This window comes from Lycorma delicatula, chromosome 3 (assembly GCF_047948215.1).
Source record: "Lycorma delicatula isolate Av1 chromosome 3, ASM4794821v1, whole genome shotgun sequence".
Lineage (NCBI taxonomy): Eukaryota > Metazoa > Arthropoda > Insecta > Hemiptera > Fulgoridae > Lycorma > Lycorma delicatula.
Genome location: NC_134457.1, coordinates 47644261 through 47667959, shown reverse-complemented (window position 1 = coordinate 47667959; position 23699 = coordinate 47644261). Strand labels below are relative to the sequence as shown.

Here is a 23699-nt window from a genome sequence, read left to right as displayed (position 1 = left end):
ATAAATCAATATATTTAAATTTAAAAAAAACAAAGGAGATGAGGTCTGGTTCGAACCGATGTGCCTTCCTCTTATAAGATATAATTAAAATTTCATTCGGCTGTAATTCTGAAACTAATGAAAATAAGTACCCCATATGATTACATCCTTGAACAGCTTTCAATGAGAACTTATTACTGCAGTTAAGAAAAAGTAAAAAAATCCAAAAACTCTTTTGGATTTTGGGTTTTTTGGATAATTTTGATTCAGTCGATTGCAATCAAAAGGGAAGGTGTACAACTAGAGGTTACAACAGTCCTAAATCCAAAATTTCAACATCCTATGGCCAATCTTTTTGAGTTATGGGAGATACGTACGTACAGCCGTCACGCTGAAACTAGTCAAAATGGATTCAGGGATGGTCAAAATAAATATTTCGGTTGAAATCTGAAAACCGACATTTTTCGCGGATCACAACTCTTCCTTAACTTCTTACAAGGAAGTAAAAATGTGAGCACACATGCATGACAAACAAACAAACCCTCGCACTATCCTTTTTTTATGAAAAAGATAATTTGTGCTGGTATTGTTTATGGATGAGACGGATTTAAAGCTCGTGAATTAAAAAAAGCAAAAGTGAGAGTGTAATTGTATATTTCTGAGAGTAATGATGTTTACTCAACAGCCGATCCTTTTAATCAAGAGATATTATTTAAGTAAAGTAAAAAGGAAAAATCATTTCACTCCTACTTTCAATAAGCCTATCATGGATGGTTCTCATTCAAGGGAATTGCTGTATCATGTTCGAGATTGAGTTGCGATTTATTTAGAAGCTTGCAATAATTGAAGGCAATTAATATAATCCTTAATGTGAACAAATAAGATGAGAATTACTTGATTGGTGTTTGTTTATGATGAGTCTATTCGTCAAATCAATGGTTGTGTTAATTGTCCGAATATGGGCGATATTCTCTTGAAGTCGAATGAGTTCACGATTTTCAAAAAAGTTCACGTTTGATGCGCGCTACGTTATTAAGCCAAGCTGTCATCTATTATTTTTTGCAAAAACAAACTCATATAATTATTATCCATACATTGCTCCAACAGTAAAAAAAAAAAAAACAAATTTGGAAGGAACATAATTGTGATAAGTGCCGTATATATATATTCCTTATAATGTTCATTATTTTTATGCTGTTATCTTTCTTTTTTATTTTATATTAGATATGACATGAAGCTTATTATTAGGGTTTGAGTACCCTTGACGTCATAATGTACGATGCTTGTGTACATTATATAACGCTTTCATCGTGAATTTTTATACGACGTTTTTTGGGGTATAAAGATATCGCCATCTCTCTTCTCTTTCTTAATTCCAGTCTCTCGTTCTTACATTGCGTTTCTTTCATTTTCCCTTTTGCGTTTATTTCCGCAACGGTATAAAATTTTAACAAGTGTCGTTTTTATTTTTACGCGTACATTGCGTTATTTTTCATAAAAAATGGCAGTCTTTATTAGACTACATAAAAAAGTAAAATCATTCCCCGTATACGGCTTAGAATACGGTCGCTGTTTTCACATTTCGTAAGATATTTTTGTTCTTACACGAAACCGAAGAATAAATTGGCCTATTATTCTTTATATAGTGGTATGTTTCATATGGAATAGCAGATTTTTCACCTGTTAGAGTTTAAATTAAAGTGTAGATAAAATTTCAGTCATAGTTATTACGATAAGTTTAATTTTTTAACCGCTAATTTTGTTTGGGATCGGTTTAAAATTGTCGATGAAATATTAGGAAAGAGAAAAACGCGGAGGACGTATTTTTATTTAACCTTATTTTTCCACCAAACAAGATTATTTTAATATTTACGAAATTTAAAACAAGTTAATAAATTAATAATTGATGAATGGGAGTAATTACACAAAATAAAATAAAATCGTTTACAAACATTAAAGATACTAGAATAATCAAGACCGCAGGAGTTATTAATTTTATATCTTGATATAGTGAATAGTAGTTATCTGATGAGTACATAATAATACATTAGTAAAACACTTCAAGACTGGCAGATAATACTGTGCACATAAAATAAGGAACTGATCCGTTTACCTGGATGGTCAAGAGGAAACCGTATCGTGGTAAAAACCTTGATCAAAGCAGGATCTCAAAATAAATAAAAAATACACTATTAAAGATGATATTAATTACAGTAAAACTTCTTATGAGATTCAAGGGGCCGATCAAATATGCTCGTTACAGCCGAGAGCTCGGTAGTTCCGGGTTGCCACCTCGTAACTAAATTTTTACGGCGTCACTATCTATTGTAATACAAAAAATATATTGTGTACCTAAGAAGAATCTGTTTTAAAATAAAATATCGATGTGTTCTGCGTTATAGACTACCAAATAAAATTTAATTGTAATTCAATTTTTAAACGCTAATACGTTCTGTTTTTAACCAAAATTGTGTTAGCATTCAATGAATTAGAAAAAAAAAGTTAATAGGTGTGCAGTAAAACTTATCAAAATCATCGAGCAAAGTAACAAATGAACACCACACAAAAATTTCTGTCACACGGTGTGACGTACAAATTTTATTTATTAAATCTAAAAAATCATTCTAAAGTATTTTTGCTTCATTCTAACAGAATACGTCAAAACTTAATTGCGCATACAAACTAATTAGCATTAAAATAATTGTTTATTTTTGTTTGTTTAATTATCTCATACCTGTCATCAAAACAGTTTTGTAGTATATTCTAGTTTTCCAAAAATACATCACTTACATTATAGTCTCGCTAAACTCCGTTAATTTTTTAAAACATTCTTTGTCGTCAATCATTGACATGACTAGGAGAGTAGTCGATTCTTCTTCGTTTTCAGTTTCAGCTTCGTTATCACCTACATGACTATGAGTGACCTCAGAAATAATTTCTTCATCAGTCGAAATTTCTGTAGTATGTACATCGTCGTCGGCTGTTGCATAGTCATCTATTGAGTATTTTTGTAAAGCTGATTTTTTTTGTCGAGTTAAGAGTTTGAATCCATTCTGAGAGTGGTATATCGTCTTCATTATGGTAATCTTCTGCCAAAATATGGCGGGCCATATTTTTTCAGCAAGAAGCACCAAAATGAAAACGCATTCGCTGACGCGACTACGGTACTACTGTATTGTATTTGGCTACCGGGTATCCGAACGATTACTTTAACACAATACTGTTTAACTGATTCTATGATACAGCACTGTGTTTTTAAACTGAAAATTATCAGTAGGGTTAGGACAAGTGAAATCTATCTTTAACCACGCCCCTCTTCTCACTTTCACTTAAATCATCTAAAATGTGCTATAGAATTCGATTAACCTGTTAGGGCGGTTTTGACGATTAAGCTGTTTGGCCGCAGTCTTTCCTGGAATTTTGCAAACAGGATAACCCAAGTAATTAAAATATCTACAGCCTTTGTAATACCGCAGTGGAACTTGAATTGTACGTCCTGTTACAAATCTTTTGTTCACTCTTCAGACCCGACCTGAACAAGCCTAAGATAAAATCATTACGTATAAATCGTAAATGCATATTTCGTAAAAAAGAGATTTAATTTCCCTTGCGTTGAGAGATTATTTGATCATTATTTAACTTTTTTTTAATTATAGTACTTAAAAAAATGAAAATTCTCGTAATAATCAAGTTTATGATGCGTCCACACCTGGCTAAAAGCAAGTTAATTTATCATTAATGAGATAGAAAAGCAAACAAATCCCGGAATTTACGCTCGCTTTGCTCGCTTGCAATTTCTCTTTGCAAGCGAGCTTGTTATTCGCGGGTTCCGCTGTAGATATATTATTATTTTTTTTTTTGTCTTCTGTCATTTGAGTGGTTTGATGTAGCTCTCCAAGATTCCCTATCTAGTGCTAGTTTCATTTCGGTATACCACCTACATCCTACATCCCTAAAAATTTGTTTTACACACTCCAAACATTACCTACCTGCACAATTTTTTCCTTCTATCTGTTCCTTGAATATTAAAGCGACCATTCCAGGATGCCTTAATATGTGACCTATGTTTCTTCTTATAACTATGTTTTTCCAAATGCTTCTTTCTTTATCGATTTACTCTTCTTTTATCACTTTATCCACCCATCTGATTTTTAACGTTCTCCTATAGCACCACATTTCAAAAGCTTCTAATCTTTTCTTCTCCGGTACTCCGATCGTCCAAGTTTCACTTCAGTATAAAGCTACGTTCCAAACATATACTTTCAAAAATCATTTCCTGTTGTTTAAATTAATTTTTGATGTAAACAAATTGTATTTCTGACTTAAGGCTCGTTTCGCCTGTGCTATTCGGCATTTTATATCCCTCCTGCTTCGTCCATCTTTAGTAATTCTACTTTCCAAATAACAAAATTCTTCTACTTCCATAATCATTTCTATTCCTATTTTTACATTCAGTGGTCCATCTTCGTTATTTCTACTACATTTCATTATTTTGGTTTTGTTCTTGTTTATTTTCATGCGGTAGTTATTGCGTAGGACTTCATCCATGCCGTTCATTGTTCCTTCTAAATCCTTTTTACTTTCGGCTAGAATTACTATATCATCAGCAAATCGTAGCCTTTATCTTATCGCCTTTATGTTTATCTTTTCACCTTGTACTGTTACTCCGGATCTAAATTGTTCTTTAACATCATTAACTGCTAGTTCTATGTAAAGATTAAAAAGTAAAGGTGATAGGGAACATCCTTGTCGGACTCCCTTTCTTATTACGGCTTCTTTCTTATGTTCTTCAATTATTACTGTTGCTGTTTGGTTCCTTCTGTCCTTCCTTCTGTCTGTATTTGAATCCTAATTTTTTTAAAATGCTGAACATTTTATTCCAGTCTACGTTATATAATGCCTTAATGCCTTTTCTAGGTCTATAATTGTCAAGTACGTTGGTTTGTTTTTCTTTAATCTTTTTTCTAAGTCCTATTAATCTTAGCCCTTAGATTGCTTCCTTTGTCCTTATACTTTTCCTGAAACCAAATTGGTCTTCTCGTAATACTTCTTCCACTCTCCTCTGAATTGTTCTGTGCAGAATTCTAGTTAAGATTTTTGATGCATGGCTAGTTAAGCTAATTGTTCTGTATTCTTCACATTTATCTGCTGCTGCTTTCTTTGGTATCATGACTAAAATACTCTTTTTGAAGTCTGAGGGAACTTCCCCTTTTTCGTAAATATTATACACCAATTTGTATAATCTGTCAATCGTTTCCTTACCTGCACTGCGCAGTAATTCTACAGGTCTTCCGTCCGTTCCAGGAGCCTTGCTGCCATTCAAATCTTTTAATGCTCTCTTAAATTCAGATCTCAGTATTGTTTCTCCCCTTTCATCCTCTTCGACTTTTTCTTCTTCCTCTATAACACCATTTTCTAATTCATTTCCTCCGTATAACCCTTCAATATATTCCACCCACCTATCGACTTTGCCTTTCGTATTTTAAATCGGTGTATCATCTTTGCTTAATACATTAGATTTTAATTTATGTACCCCAAAATTTTCCTGTATGCTCAGTCTATTTTACCAATGTTTATTTCTCTTTCCGCTTCTGAACACTTTTCTTTAATCCACTCTTCTTTCACTGGTTTGCACTTCCTGTTTATAGTATTTCTTAATTGTCGATAGTTTCCTTTTACTTTGGTCATCACTAGCATTCTTATATTTTCTACGTTCATTCATCAGCTGCAATATATCGTCTGAAATCCAAGATTTTCTATCAGTTTTCTTTGTTCCGCCTAAGTTTGCTTCTGGTGATAAAAAGGAAATTCTTGAATCGCCAGAAACATTCTCCTATTCTTCTATAGTTGCTACCTTATCTTTTTTACTCAGACCTCTTGCAATGTCCTCCTTAAAAATCGTCTCTTCCTCAAGCTTCTCTAAATTCTACCGATTCATCTGACTCCTTTTCTACAGTTTTTTAAACCCCAATCTACATTTCATTTTCACTAAATTATAATCTCTATCAATGTCTGCTCCAGGGTAAGCTTTGCAGTTTACGAGTTCATTTCTAATTCTTTGCTTAACCGTGATGTAATGTATCTGATACCTTGCAGTATCACCTGGCTTTTTCCGTGTGTATATTCTATTGTGATTTTTAAACTGGGTGTTGGCAATTACTAAATTATATTTCGTGCAAAACCCTACAAGTCGATCCCCTCTTTCATTCCTTTTGCCCAGCCCGAATTCGCCCACTATATTTCCTTCTTTGTCGTTTCCAATGCTTGCATTCTAATCTCCAACTATTATTCAATTTTCATCACCTTTTAGGTGTTTAATTGCTTCGTCAATTTCTTCGTATACACGCTCTACCTCATCATCATCATTATATTTTAACTAACTAAATTTTAGTAATTTGTTTTAGATACTAATACACGGTGAGGAACTTAAAACCGCCTTACCTGAACAGGCAATAACATTTTATAAAAATTTACATAATAAAGATTTTAAATCATCGATAAAAGATTTTTTGAATAAATTAAAATATTAAATCACCCAAAAAACTTACATTTATCGGGGATAGTTTTCATACATATTTTCACGTAATAAGTTGGAAGTGTGCACCCTTCTCTGCGACATATTTATCTGCTCGGGTAATTATGCTGAAAAGCACTGACTAAAAACTTAAACAGTCAATGTCTTCGATAAACGTTGATTATTCGCCTTCAGTTCTTCCAAAGTGTGGGATTTGTTTCATTAAATTTATTTTTTAAGTTTCATTTTTTTATCTTTCAAGTAGCCCCACCCTACTGTAAACCCGTGTGAATTCGGTCAGTGAAGGGCGAAATTTGTGACATGACGTTCCGTCTTGTTAAAAAAAGCAGTAATCGAATTTACCATCGGTTAATTGAGAATAGAATTCTTTCAAAACTGTGACGTACGCTTCTGTGTTGACAATCGTATCCTAAAATATTGGTCCCACGGTATTATTGCTGGATACGGCACACCGTACAACAATCTGTTCATCGTGAAGTGATTTTGGAAAAACATGGTTACGATATAAATCGTACTACTTAGGCATGATCAGATAGATTACTATCTACTGACAGTAATGGAATATATTAATGACATAAGACATCAATTATAGTGCTATAATCGCGATACAGATAGCAGTCCTATGTGACAATTTGGATCCGGTTTTAAGTTCTCACCACTATTTTGTGTTCTTTTTTACGCTAAATTCGACACCAATTACAGCATTAAATTGTTAGTAGTTTTTTTCCTTAATTTGTCGCCAACTTCGAAAAAGCAAAATTTAATAAATTAAAAAATATTATTTTTTTGTAATTTTTACATCGTTAGTCCATAACTTAAACCGTAGTCTCAAACTTGTTTCAAATATTCGGCAACAGAACATGAATGATGATGTATACCAATCAGTATTAAAATAAAATAATTTGAACAATAAACAAGTAACAATTAAATTCACCATAAAAATTTAGTTATCGAATTAAAATCGTTAATATAAAACACGCTCAAACGGTTAAAAAGATGATTATTATCAGTCGATATAAGGGTAAGTAGAAGTATAAAAACTTCCAAACACTTCAAAAACAATATCTCTATATTTAATAAAAATACTAATTAAGAAAAACTGTAATTAAAAATTATACATTTTAACAGTCGGAAATCCTAAGTGGAATTAGGTTAAGTAAATAAATAACTCCTCTTTTGGATCGCTTCAACTAATCCACTGTTTTATATATCTCAATGAAATATAGACAAAAAGCGTGAATATCCATCGTCATACAGATATTTCCAACGTTAAACAAATGGTTAACCATAAATATTTAACGTTAACATGTTATAAAACTTTTACAAATAAATTTTTCTTTGGATCAATTCATTAAATAACGATCGAAAGCCAATATCTTTACCTTTTTTGAATTTTGAAATTAAATAAAAATATTTTCGTTAAAATATTCACTCGTTTACCAATATAAATGATCATCTTATCCCAGCGGAAAAATTATACAGTTATTACAAATATATTTCCGATTACAAAATTCAATAACTCAAGTTTAATAATTACTCAGATAAATGAAAGTAGCATCGACGGAAAGGAAAACTCAAAACGTTTTGTATTACATTTGGCTCACATCACATCATATGTGCTCAATGAGATCCCTATGTCACGCGACACACATAGAGTCTGTAGTCGAATTCCTGCCATACACGTTAAAGCATTGAACGATCCACTAATGCAACGGTCTCTGTGATGCAACACGAAGATCCTGGATGATTTGTGGTAAAGATCACTTTTACCACAACCTTCTACTTTTTACCAACCATCACTTTTACTCTGGGGTTTGACAAAACCCCATAGAAAAGAGTCACTGGGTGTAAGGTCGGGGGAACGTGAAAGCCAATGCGATCATTCACTATCGTCACGGTCAGCACGCCCTATATATCTGTTTGGTAGTTGCCTATTCAGTTCACGTATGAAATCTAAGTGTCTATGGGATGGTGTCCCGTATTCCTTTAAAGGCAATCGATCAAAATCAAGTTACATGAAGAAGACTCAAAAAACCGTATCTTCCTATTCTCAAAAGATAAAATAAATTGATATTAAAATTATAAAGATTTCTGCACGAGTGCATTTACAAAGGTTTTAGATTTTTATGTAAACGATTTTTGGTTTGATTTCTATTTAGGTCTTTTAGGACTTCTTATTTTCCTTAACATGAAAGTGTTGAAAAAACTAATTCACATGCTATGTTAAACAGTGACAATTTTTAAAGCTTCTTTCAAGCGATGAAATTTAACGTTCTTTTGACATCACTGGTATTTTCCGCAACTTAATCTGTTCGCTATACATCATGTTTATCTCATCGATAGAATAAATAATTTTCTTTTAGTAAAAATCTACATTTTGAAGTGTAAAGAATAATATTAAAGCTAATTAATTTCTTTTATTATATTAAAAAAAAGATATATACCCGACGTTAATCGTAATCGTACTCTATTACTTACTAACAGAAAGTGCTTAACATCCATGCAAGTGCCCTTCGGCACACACTCACACACCTACTTGTTACAACTATGATGCCAATGCGACGGTTGTTCCAGTCGAGAAACCACTGGTATCGGAAATGCTGTGAATATAGCCCCTAACCATACCGCTGCAATGGAAGCCTTAGCATGACTTTTACTCATACGCGGTCGTAGTGGCCACATTACAGCTAAATATCTGTCGACACTGATCGCCACCAGAGTATAAGCACTGACCTGAAACCAAAGTACATACTTAAGTAAATTGTAAACAGATTTAACATTACATAATAAACATAAAATTATAAAATAATCTTTATTTTATATCAATTTATATAATTTGCATAAAACCCTTCCCAAAATTTTGGAAGAGGCTTTTGTAATTGGGTGGTACGCTTATTTGTTTGGTACTAGTTTTTATGTGCATCTATCGTTCAAGTTTACTTGTATCAAATGATTTGTCTTGATGGGGTGTCATTTTGTTGGTAAGAATTATAAGCGAATAAAACTGAAGAGAGTATTCTCTTATTTAATCTAATGTGAAATACAATATTTTTATAAAATTTATCCGATGGACTATCAGTAAATTAGTGATAACGCAAAACATTTTTTCTGACACCTGACTTCCCCGTATCATCCGATCTTTCCCAGAAGGAAAAGCGAACGATCATCGATGTCACGCTCGACTCGCACGGGAAATAAACGCAACTGCCTCAGGCTCAAGAAAGGGCACTAGAACTCATCGTCGTGGTTTTTCTGCATCCACAGTTAAGTGAGTAAGAAAGGAAAAATCATACTGCAGAAAGGATCCTGACAAGTATGATTTCATCCGATCTTTCCCGTTTGAATCATTTTAATGATTTAAACGGAAAATCCACAAGCAACACAAACGTAACTGGAGGTTGTTGCGGCGGCTGCGTCCAGTTGTAGAGGCTGAATGAGAGCGTCGTTGATCGACTTCGCTGACCCGAGAAGAAGATGCCTCTTGATCTCGGCGTCCCGTATCCCGTCGATAAACGTGTATGCTACTGCCTCCTCCTGGATGCATGCCGACAGCAGCCCAATTAGAACCTGTATTGCTAGTAGTTAGATGGCGGTGGTGATCTGCTGCAGCGTCGCCAAACTGGTTTCTGGAGTTCAGTGGCGAATTCCCTCGTGGAGTTCTCCAGAAGACCCCAGAGTCTTCTGGACTCGTCTCCGCAGTTCGCACTTGTAGAAAACCGCCAAACTGTATTGTCCGAATCGACCCTCCAGTGCTGCGATGACATTGTCGCAGCCGACCGAAGATTGCATACCCTAAGTACTTCTGCTGCTTTACCCTGAAGTACAATGATCAGGAACGTGGCCTTCTCCGATGCTGTCCATCCAGTATGACTGGATACGACCTCGAACTGCCGCTTGAAGACAGCCCACGATGTACTCCCGTTAAACTTGGTTTCACCGTAGGACGTCCCAGTGATGGCACTTAATCCTTAGTCCTACGAACTGTTAACACAAGATTCCCCGGCGTTACTGGCTACTTCAGTTGCCCGAACGATGTCCTATAATTAACTTCTATGACTTTATGTACATTAGTCCCTAAGTTGCATTAACTAGTTGTTCGACCTTAACTAACCTATCGTCTAACTTATTAAAGTTTATCTTAAAACCATCGTTGAATAATATACCGCCTTGGTTCAGCACTTCGATTAGGTTTATTCTAAATGTTTATTATTTGCTGGTTCAATCAAATAAATAAAAATCTTTTATTTCATTTATAATATGAATTATTTTTATTGTACTTTGAACTTGTAATTCGTATATATCAATTAATTATACATTCGTAACAAACACAAGTTGAGACTTTGTAGGATGGAACTAGGCTGACTAAAAATAGGACATTAGACCAATTCAATTAATAAGAGTAGGAAAAAAGTGAGAATTTATAGAGTAAGAAATTAAAAGTGAAAATTTTTATTTTAAAATTTAAACGTCCTCCAATAATTTAAAGTTCCTCCTTTTAATAAAAAAGGAGCAAATGAAACCCGAGTCTTAATACCATCTAAATCAGATTTAATACTTTCGATCTCATCTCTTAAGTTCTGTACTAAGGTACCTAATTTATCCTTAATGTGAGATATCCATTTCTTCTTTCATTTTATTCATATTTTAGTTTACTCACATTTTCTTTCATATTTCCTTCCATTTTATTTATGTTTTCATTCATCTGTGTTAACAATGCAATATCGTTGTTGGTAGCGCCCGTTTTATTATTAATAAATCACACTTATAATTCAAACTTGAAAAAATAGGCAAAAAAACGTTATCATAATTCAAAAACTAAATCCTACTGCTATTAAAATGTATAAATAAATTATATAAAAAAATGTAAAGTAAGCAAGCAAGTACAATTTACCAACTAATTAAAATAAACTTTGACTAATATAAACCTTAAACAACTACCATTGACATTTTAACGTTCTAAATATCCAACTTGTGACACAAGTGTCGTGTGTTCGCAGTTTGACGAGCATATTGAGTGATTAACAAAGTAAAAGGTTTCTTATAAATATAGTTTGCTACTTTTGAAACATAAAATAAAATGAATAATATTATAAATAATAATAATAACAGTAAAAATACATGTAATATACAAAACAGTAATTCAAATTAAAAAACAAGACTGATTTAATAACAGTTATTATAAATAACAAAATACACCCCAATTTACTAAAAACTTTATAATGGCTGATAAAAACAAATATTTCATTAACAATAGAAATGTTTTAAGCTCATACAATTCACTTTCTGCAAATATAATTGCTTTTACTGTTTACAAAAGAACTACCCGACACGTTATGAATGTTGTCACTTTCACTACCGTTTACCAATAATTAACTTGTATACAACCACTGATTCATTGTGGACTGTGTGTACATTATGGACAGTTTGGTTACCAAACGCTTATTTTTATCGCATCTGCACCGAACTTGGGCTTGCAGGACTACTGACTGACTGTACACAGATTCCTGCAGTATGTTTACCTCCTAGCCTGCAGAACCAGTACCCGACTCGTTCTCTTAATTGTTGAAGCGTAATAATTTTCGTTGTCCACGCCCTTATCCCCCGATTAAGCCACTCATGGCTAGGAACGGAGGGGATGGGGTCGCGACCACACACTTTACTTGGAAGGATTTCTTCCGAAAAAGATCTAATGACACTCCAAAAATCAGAATGCGTATTCCTGGACAACCGCTTAAACAATCACCACGGACAAGAAAACGACCTACCAAGCCAAAAACAAATGTAAGATCCAATTCTCCGAAGAAGAAAGGAAAATAAGATCGGAAAGAATGAAACAGTACTCGGTGGCTAAAAGAAAGGCACAGAACACAAAAAGCGATTGATCCAACGTACCTCAAGTCGGTTGAAACGAAAAGAAGGATTATTTCACTGTAAAATAAATATTTAAAAAATACAAGGTAAATTACATGCAATATAGAAGCCAAATGGCCTTTTTTTTTTGTTTTACGAGAAAAATTAGGCAACAGTTTTCATTATTTACAGTTTTATTCAAACTTTTAGTAATTGAAAGAAATAATTAAATATATCTGACATGCTGTAAGAAAATAATCTAATTAATTAATCTTGTGACTGGATCAATAAATTCTTAATGAAAAAAATACCCGTTTTTTCTTATAGCAAATTAAGATATTTCCGTAATGAAAGATAAATACCTCCTCCATTTGTGAGCATTGTACACTTATATTGTTTCAAAAGAAAAATAAATTAATTAGCTAATAGCCTACTTTTTTAATCTGTAGAAATTAAATTATTTCTTCATCTTTTTAAATTCTTTATTTTATGTACATATATATAAACTCATCCCTGTTAAGCTGTAATATTCAAAAGAATGTATTGAATGTGGTGAAATACCATGTCATATCTGATGGATATATTTTTGTATTTTATTAAATTAACATTTTACATTGGTAAATTAATATGTTCTCTGTTTTTCTTTCCTGGCTATATAATTATACAGGTACAGTATACTATTTAAGGGAAGTGTGGATAACTAATCGGGCCAGATTTTGTACATTGGCGGTTTGCACATCTTGTCTTGTCATCATCCCCCTCTAACCATAAAACATAAAATAATGAAAAATTACGGAAGAATGTATGTACGTACATATGCTTGCATATCGGGTCGACATGCCGATGAATGAAATGTGACATTGATGTCGTTTAGGGTTTTATGGGTTTCATATCTGTAAATTTTATTCAAAGGGTAAATAAATTTTCTTACAATTTAATTATCCTAAGATAGATATGATAATTTATGCTAGTGATTGAGTTTTTCAAACCCCCTTAAGGAACGGAGGGGGGGGCAAACACACTTTTTTCTATTTGGCATTTCTGGACTCAAAATCACATTCATGTACTAATTAGATGAATTTATTTAATTAGTATGCTCCTGGTTACCTTAACCCTTTAGTTAATCCAGTCTGAATTTATCTTCAGACTGGATTAACAGATTTTTATGAAATTTTGTTGGATGACTTCTGAATACGAGTTATAGATATCAGATAATTTTTGTAACAATCGGTCAATGGAGTTGGGATTTCAGTGGATCCCATATCTCAAAGAATAGAATAATTTTTTTTACGTAATTCTTTAGTTTGCTTACTTATTTTAATGTCCACATAATATTCCTCGCAAGGAGTAGTCTGTCGTCCATCTGCCTTCAACACAATTCTTACATTATAATGGTGTTTTCTTTCTCTAAAAAAATATTAGGGCAGTATTATTTTATTTTCCTGATTGCTATTCTGTTAAAATTCGTAATTTAATATATTTTTTACTTGAGAAACTGCAGGTGAACTATATGCAGCTGTCTACTTGTAAGCTTATTTTTTTCACAAGTGACATACTTTTGGCTACTTTTTCAACTTAAAATAAGTACTACATTCCGCATAAAATATAAATATATTTATATATTTTATATATATATTTGGTTAGCAGATTTATTTTCTACCTTGTTCGTGTAGATTTTTCTTTTGATCTCAAACTTACGTCGTCAATACTTTAGGTTGGGTCTTTCATGGTAGAAGTCCTGCATTTTTAATATCACCTTGTTTGTGTAATTTTAAACACTTTACTTATTTTATGATAGGTTAAAAATCAAAGAATACGATTGGTTGGAATTTCGTGCCTTTCTTTTTCCTGTTTGGCCACCGGTAACAACCGTTTAGATAATTCTTCAGAGGATGAATGAGGATGATATGTATGAGTGTAAATGAAGTGTAGTCTTGTACATTCTCAGGTCGACCATTCCTGAGATGTGTGGTTAATTGAAACCCAACCACCAAAGAACACCGGTATCCACGATCTAGTATTCAAATCCGTGTAAAAATAACTGGCTTTACTAGGACTTGAACGCTGTAACTCTCCACTTCCAAATCAGCTGATTTGGGAAGACGCGTTAACCACCAGACCAAGCCGGTGGGTTGGAATTTCGTGCCTGATAATGATAAGAATTACTCTCTGCGTATGATTGGTTAAAAAACAAAGAATACGATCCCTGACTGTGATGTTTGTTTTAAATGAAATATGTAATTGTTTTATTTCTTATAAATCCATATTATTTTGCTAAGTTAAGTGTTTATGTAAATAGCCTACGTGGGTAATGTACCTACCTATATGGTTATTCTTTAAAATAACCATTCTTGTTGATTCTAAATTAATGCCATTTACTGATTTATGTATATATTTATAAGTATGCGAGTACATCAAAGTTCATAAAGTTCGGTAAATCGTAGTTATTGTGTATTCTTGTTATCATTATTAGTGTTTTTTTTATTTTTATTTTGAAGTCTTTTAATAGTATTATTTGGACCAGTAATTCCAACATTAATTTTTTAAAGTTTGTTATTGGTAAGTTTGTAATTTTGAAGGTAATACGAAAAAAAGAAGTTACTACCAGCCGTTTTACCTTGTTTTATTACTACCGGAGTTTTCTGTGTTGCAACTTAGATTGTTTATCACTCGATAACAAAGGCATTTATCGAGAACCGGGTTTTGCCATCATTCTTCACTTAAAATTTTACATTAAAATCGCGTATCATATGTCCACCTTCGTATTAAAAAAAAACAAAAAAAGTCTGATTCAGTATGGATCCAAGATGACGGGGAAACATTTCAAACTCACCATAAAGTAGTATTTTTTTAAGTACTTTTTGGTTCAATCTCAGGCATGGTCGACCTGTGACTGTACAAGACTACACTTCATTTACATTCATACATACATCCTCTGAAGTAATACCTTACGGTGGTTGCGGAGGCTAAACAGAGAGAAGAAAACTAGTTTTTGTAGAACCGCACTTGTTTTTACCTCCTTTAAAATGTGAAGCTGTTTTCATTCTTTAATATCATCCTGAATATATATGTACAGATACTGAAGTAAGTTTTTAGCGACATAAAGGACAGATATTTTTATTATTTATGTTCTAAAGGGTGCATTTTTAAAAATAATTTGCTATTAACTACTGTGTTACAAATTGTTGTCCATATTTTAATCTGCTTCTTCCAGTCGAAAATATCCAATAAAGAGGGTATAACGATTAAAAAGCTACATTAAATTTAAAAATTTATCAATTTCTACTGTTATATGTATAAAGTGAAAATTATCATTTTTTTCTTTAAAATAAATATTGTAAATAAATTTTAGTTAGAATTAACGATATATTTAAATCCCTATCTGTGTAGGGGGGACCCCCTTCTGGCGTTATATAGCTTCAAAAACTTTTCCATTAACACTAATTTCACTTTACCTCTTTTACCACTTCAACTTATTTTTTTTTTTTTTTATTCTTTCAAAGTAGTTTTTTTTCTTTATATTCAAAAGTTTTAAAAGCGAGAACGGGATGCAAAACTAGGAATTAACATCTTGGATTTCGGTAAATAATGTAATTCTGAAGTACGATTTCTGAACATCATCGGTGTATGGTTGTATCGTACGGGATTTAGTTCGGACAGCCTGGATATGTCCAGTAATATTAAAATTCCTAAATAAATGTTTACATCATAAGGAAATGAGTGAATATACGATATTTTTTGTTATATTTATTAAGTTTCGATCCGCGTCTTACAAATTCGATCGGATGTGATTATTTAAATTACTCTCTTAACCCGAATTTAGTTGAATCGGGTTCATTTCCTGTTGAGAAGCAACTCCCCTCTCCCCACCAACAATTCCTTTATATTGTCATTAAGGAGTCGGGACTCTAAAGTAATTTAATCTTAAGAGCTCGTATCGTTAGCTCTTCTCCTTACGCCATCTGTCTAGTTTTCGTAGGTCTCTCCTTATTTAAGGATTACGATTTGTATTATACCGTATTATAATTATAACATCCCTTTGAATAAAATGAAATAAACTTTTTTTTTGTTGCTATAAAAAAGGCATTTATATTCTTTTGTACCGATTAATATAGAGTTGTTTAATTTTGCGAATATCTATTCTAGTTAATATACAAATTAATTGTTAACGATGATAGTTATTGTGACATCTGGCATCATATAACAAATAATCGGCCTGTGACGCGACGATTGTTCGTCAATTTTTTTGTCAACCCGTACTTCAAATCCACTTTTATATCATTAGTTAATTGAAATCTTCCTCGTCCTCTCCTTTTTTCTGTCGTTAACTTCTAAAGCCCCATCAATACACATTTCTTAATTAGTCGGCGCCTTATCCAGTTCTTTTTCGTTTTTATTACTTTTAATTATTTCTTTGCGTTCTCAAATCCTGTTAGGCTTTTCTTGATTTCTCATTTTGTTAATTTTTCTCCATTTACTTTGTAACCTTCTTTGTTCCGAATAAATTGAATTTCGAAAACTGTAACCTCTTGCTTTCATAATTCTATTCTATGGTAATGTATCTAACAGAGTAAAAAGACTGTGTTTGATTTTACGCCTTAGGAATAATGTAATTACAGTCGTGTGGTAACATTTGTATTAGAGGAATTTATTCTATTATATTTTTATAAAGATGAGAGTTAAAGGGTAGGAATTTGTATATTGAAGAAAATTGAACATTATAAAAAATTATACTTATATGTGTGTTTGTTTCTGGGCATAATAAAAAAATAATAATACCATTAGAAATTAATTGAGAGATAACAAAATAAAAAGGTTTTTGAAATAATTTTTTTTTATAAAAAATTTCACCTTTAAACATTTGATGTTTTAAATGTTTAAAATTATAACCGTTTCATTCTATAGATCAAATTAAAAAATTTTTTTTGTAAATGTTGCATAACCATGGTAAACTTATCAGTCCAGTAATCAATCGGTAATATAAGGTTTAATAATAAAAACAGTAACGTTACAGATTTGAAATTGTTTTGATTATTTTTCTCGAAACAAGTTATCCTGAACGTTATTAGTTATCAAATTTTGTCAAAAGGCGAAAGGAAGGGGTATTTTTTGAATAGTTTTCTTTAAAATATAAATATTGATTTTTAAATAAAATTTTGATGTTTTTCACTAAGTTTTATGATAGTATAAAATTCAGTAGACTTGAGCAGATAAATGAATTTATGTGAATTTTTACCATTTTACTTGCGGATTTTATGAATACGAGTATATCTATATTTAATGAAAAAAGTAGGCAACGTCTTGTGTGGAAATGTTTGAATGTATCATTTACGGGGACAATTAAATTTAAGCTGTTTGGAAATTTTAGGAAAGTACAGCACAAATTACGATAGCTTTTCAAAATTGTTATAAAATAACATTTAACTTGTACAGAATGTAAGATGAATGACAGAATGTAAATCATACCTGAGAAATCAACAATTAAAACAAGTAAACGTTTCTAAACATTTTACTTATTTTTTTCGTTTCCGTTTATTGTTACAGTTGATCAGAGAGGAAAACAAGTAATACTTCTTTGCAGTTAAAAAAGCCGAAAAGAATTTCAACTTCGGCTGTAGGCTATACACTCGAAGATTTCAACTTAAAAGAAACAAAGAAATTAGGTTTTTTACTTCCCACCGTAGATGGATTTGTCCAAATACATAACCAGAATGACATACGTTCTTTCTTTTCTATTTTTTTCTTTTCTTTTTTCCTGTTTAACCTCCGGGAATTACCGTTCAGGTATTACTTCAGAGGATGAATGAGGAAGATATGTATGAGTGAAAATGAAGTGTAGTCTTGTACAGTTTCAGTTCGACCATTCCTGAGATGTGTGGTCAATTGAAACCCAACCACCAAACAACACCGGTATCCACGATCTAGTATTCAAACCCGTGTAAAAATAACTGACTTTACTAGGACCTGAACGCTGGAACTCTCGACTTCCAAATTGGCTGATTTTGGAAGATGTGTTCACCACTAGACTAACCCGGTGGGTTAGAATGACATACTAAAGTAACGGAATCATCTGATAAATGCAAGAATGAGAGTTTGAGTTCAGAAACGACAAAAAAAATTTTTCTACACCCGATTTTAGAGCTTGAAGTCCAAATAACATCGAAAGCCACCTAAAGAACATTATATTATGTGGAAAGTTTTTCTATCCTTCAATTCAAATTTTGAGGTACGGGAACCCATACGATCCGTATCTTCCTGCTTTCTTGACTGATTGTATCAAAAATAAAATAGCATAGATGTTCCATAAACAGGAATCGTGTCAAATTTAATTTTATTTGTCTATTCAATCTGAAGATATGAAGCAAAAATTGCGTCAGTATCCCGTATTTATCGCAGCTGAAACTATGTTTTTGGTTAGCGGAAGGTTATAAAATGTAAAGATATGGTAAAACTCCGACATGCAAAATTACCGTGATTAGCATACTTTCCCTTGTAAAGTATACATTACAACTGTATAGGTAGGAAAGTAAATAAAATTTTTCATTCATTTTTATAAATATAATTAATAATATTTATTTACAATTTATATAAAATTAATGACATTTACTACAATCAATTTGTTTATATTTTTAATGAAAACAGTTCGTCAGATTTAGACTACAGTAGTTAAACATGTACAACATCGCCTTTAAAATAAATGAGATTATTTAATTGAATAATAAAAATAACTTCGTATTCTATTTTTAAGTTTGAGTCACTGTTTTGATTTATTATTTTTTATATTTCGTATCAGTTTCGTATCATTAATGACATATTCGCTATAATTTTTGGCTTAACTTTTGCCTAACATGGTTTATATTTGTGAATACAGTATTGGATTTCGAATAAATTAAATATCTATCTCTATTATTTATATGAGAACTTACATTGAATAATACATTGAATTGAATAATATGAATAGTACATTGTGTTGATCACGTTAATGTAAGATAAGTTATAAATACTACGAAAAAGGCGGGCTCGCCGCGTCCAGAACATTTTTATATGTTTTTTGAATTGTGATTTTTAACATAGCTCTAACATAGCCCAATGTTTTCCTTTTTGATCCCCGAAACAGAAATATAATTTCAGCCGCCCGGCGCACCACTATTGGTCCGTTCTGCTCCAACAGCAGCTAATTTATAAATGTGAGCGCATACAATAAACCCAGGCACCATCCTTTTTTATGGAGAGTGATGATAAAAACAAAATATAAAATAAAAAATAGTTGAGTGTGATATGTGTATTAATTATTTAAATACACACACATGAAATAATGTTGAGGTAAACACATTAGTTGTAAATAACTACTAAAAAGCAAATTTCAATTCAGAAACTGAAATTGAAAATTATTCTTAGCGTAGTTTTGTGTACAGGTTGTGCGGGATCCACATAAATAAAAATCCAACAACAACTAGTATCCGTAAAAGAGAATTTTTCAAATGGTTTTTAAAATAAATTGATGGGAATTTTTTTTAAGTGGTTCGGCAGTATAATAAAAGTAGCAACGGAATCATAGTAATGTCCTTTAGCCGATGTATTGTGCTGAGTTGTACTAAAACACTTATGTTACCTGGTTTCGTAAAGGTGGATATTATTATTTTTTAGGAATAAGTGACCGTTCTTTTTAGTGAAGATTGCACATTCATAAATATGAACACGCACATTTTTTTTATTCCTTATTTTTATTAGACTAAAAAGTTAAAGGACTTAAGTCTTTAATTCCTTAGAGAGAACATAGAGAGTTAAATGACAAAATAATTGTGTTTTATTTCAATTTATAATAATATTCTTAATTACGATTTATGGAAATAATTATTATTATTTTAGACGATACATAAAAAAGGCTAATAATCTTTTATTACGATTTAATAAAAACAGGTGATGTTACTTAAAAATAAATAAAATTTTAAAATAATTAATATTAAAGTAACGTAATTATTATCACGCGATTAAATTTAATGAAAATGAATTCACAGTCATCCTTGAAAGTCTATTCGAAAATGTTTTATAGAAGAAAGTACTTTTAGAAATAGGTACAATTGGTGTAACCCATTATTGGTTTAATTTAGGAGAAAATATTCGTAAAATATCTTAGAATTCTGTCCGTAAACGTTATATAAACTGGTGGATTAAAAAAATGAAGTTTTTCGCTATGCTGGAAAAATGGAGATTTCAAGCCATGACATCACAGTTTTTTAATCAATACCAAAATCGAGGAAAAAGTGTCCAATTAAAAGACTTTGCTTTTTTAGTTGACGAGATCCCCAATGATGGAACATATAAAACCAGTACTCGGTATTCAGCTGGTCCATTCCTATAGGAACCCCGTTACGTAGTCGGGAAATGTAATGATGGACAAAATTCATCGTTAAATAAGGAAACTGAATTCAGATATCCAATAGTGTTCTGTATTTTGATCTGTTGTGAAGCGCCTTAATAAAAGGCTTAGCGTGTCGTAACTATTAAATATTCATTATGAAATACTGTATATTGGAATTCCCTCAGAAAGTTAGAACAAGTTTTCAACATACAAAAATGGGCGCCAGTTCATTGTTTGGCGCCCACAAATATGAATCTTGTATAACAATTTTTTGAAAAGTAAAAAAAACTTTAACTTATCCTTGCGTTTATATTTAGGTAGTGGATTTTTTTTTAATTGAAATTTAATAGATCTGGCGGTTTTTAAATCTTTTTAGCGGAACCTGTAGTTTAAATGATATTCCACGATTTTTTGTACCTTTTTCTTCTTGTATATCGCTGTCGTTGAGTGTAATGAAAATTTATTTTCTGGGATTTTTAATTTTTTTTAATAATTATATATTTTTAAATAATCATTGATTTTTCAATATTTTTTATTTGCAAAGTAAATGTTATATTTAACTATCCTCCATATTTTCTTCATTTCTAAATGTGAACAAATGGTGTTTGCTAAATAGAATATTTACTTATATTCATAACGGTATCCACCTCTTTCAAAGAAGACAACATAATTGTTTTCCTATAACTCGATACAATTCTTCAGGTTATTAAAGGGGTTTATTACGCTTCCGATACCATTTTTAACAATTCACCGAACCATTTAAAACGTTTGTCCACAAATTTATTTATTTAAACTTCGGTTATATCATTTACTTGTCTGTATCCCATTCAGTCTGTACGTAAATGTACTCAAATAATTTTCAATTTTAATTAATTTCTTTTTTAGTAGTTTTTTATATTTATTACCTTTATGTATTTACCTTAATATTATTTCCTCTGTTTATATTATAATTTATAGGAGATTGTGTATTTTCTGATGCTGCTCTGATCAAGGTTTTACCTTGGTTTCCTTCATCCATCCAAAAAAATTGTGGAGCAGTTCTCTTTTTTATCCGCGTAGCAGCACTCCTATCCAATCTTGATGTTATCTGTGTAATATTTTATTATGTACCGATTACAATAAAAGTTTTATTCATTTAGTGATATCTAATTCATCCAATTTTAATATGCTGGACCTTTTAAAATTTTAAATCGGTTAAAAGTTTTGTAATGAAGTCTTATGTATGAATGAAACTTTTAACTTGTCTATATATTTAAAGCGGATACTTATATGATAACTTATTTTCTAGCTATCCGGTTTTGTTTTTTTGTTAGCTATTTATTACTTTAACCTGTATAATGGATAAAGGATAACGCAGGTTCACACTAAAAGCTAAGCTTTTAGTGTGCTACGCTTTACTAAGTTTTGTTTCACATCCATTGCTAAGTTTTGATTTCTCTTTCTCTTCTGAATACACTATTGTTCTGTTCTGCTCCAGAGAAGTTTAATTGTGTCGTTTTCCAAAATGTCTTCATGAAAAGTAAGAAATGTAATTTGATGTTTAATTCCTGTCCTGATCCACTGATTTTATCGTCCTTGAAACACGGATAATGTTCTGTTCATGATTCATTTCTAATTGAAATATTAACCTAAAGTTATAAGATTTTATCATACCTTTTAAAGTTTTAAAGTAAAAAATATAATAAATTAATATTTAACATTGCTACTTTTAATTTACAAATGTACTGTTTTTAAACTTATTTAAAAATTGTATTTTTATTACACACGTATTGAGTTTTTTGTGCGCGTATTTTTAATGAAATGCACGTAAAACGAATTGAAAACAAAAACTCGAGCTTGTTTGCTTTCGATGGTTTACTGTTTCTGTTTCCATGACTTTCAGCTCAACATACTGCCTAACTGCGTACGCATATCGTAAAGACGTGTGAATACGGGCGATAAAAAAAGTAATCCGAAAAAACATTATATGTTTAACTATTTTGGGAAAAAATACATTTAATATACGATCGACTTATAGAAAAAAAGATCATTTACCCTAAATAAATTTAACAAAAATAAATACTTTAAATGATCGATAAAATTACAAATGAATTAAAGATTTTCATTATTTTAAGTTAATCTAGTGATTGAAGGAATTAAAATACTTACCATGACCGATATAGCTTGTGTAAAACTAACAGTATGACATAATGGCGCTCCAAATGGCCAATACTGCAGTAATAAAGTCGGTACGAATGTAAACGGTACACAGACCAGCGTCATAAGTATATCACCTACAGCTAGATTGACTATGAATAAATTGGTGACGGTACGCATTCGCGGTGATGAATGGACAACGTAACAAACGAGGCCGTTTCCAAGAAGAGCCACCAGAAAAACGCCGCAGTACATGAGGTAGACGGCCGACTGAAAGTATACGGATGACAGGACCCCACCCGGTCCGCCTTCGCAGTTCTGAAGGTCCTCTGGGAACCATTCGTACAGGCTGCTGCTGTTGTTCTGCATCCTGTAATTTGAACAAGACTTAAAATTAGTATAATCGATATAAATATATTTTACTAATTATAATATATTTTTGGTGTTAAAACTTCGCTTAGACGACTCGATCTGAGAATCGTGTTCATTCTTTAAAGTGACGTATGATTAACATCAGGTTGAGCTTACAAATCATATTTTTATCCTGAGGATAAAAAAATCTGATGTGAACGCTATATGACTTCCTTGTGCGCCTATTAAATTGCATATATACATTTTTTGTAAAGTGAAAAGTACATAAAATTTTATTTCATTATAACGTCTGATTTTTTCAATTTATTATTATTATTTTTTTTTTTTAAATTATTATTGAATTATTATTTATTGTAATTTTTTTACATCAGAGGTTAATAAAATTTTTAATAAATCAATATATCTAAATTAAAAAAAAAGTTAAAGGAGTTGAAGTCGGATTTGAACCGATGTGCCTTCCCCTTG

At 31.6% G+C, this 23699-nt stretch overlaps 1 protein-coding gene and 1 non-coding gene across 2 annotated transcripts in view; both read right to left on the bottom strand.

The window, feature by feature from the left end:
* The window catches only part of LOC142321124 (RYamide receptor-like), a 160496-nt gene extending 137265 nt beyond the window's left edge, over positions 1-23231 (bottom strand). Inside the window, exons 1-2 of the mRNA XM_075359115.1 lie at positions 22875-23231; positions 9051-9247 (exon numbers count right to left, since the gene is read on the bottom strand). Coding sequence (XP_075215230.1) covers positions 9051-9247; positions 22875-23231 — 554 coding nt within the window. The remainder of the gene's footprint in view (positions 1-9050; positions 9248-22874) is intronic.
* Positions 9626-9837, bottom strand: LOC142322535 (small nucleolar RNA U3). The gene has a single exon (XR_012755926.1). It is a non-coding gene; the product is annotated as a small nucleolar RNA U3 (small nucleolar RNA).
* Positions 23232-23699: the final 468 nt, after the last annotated feature.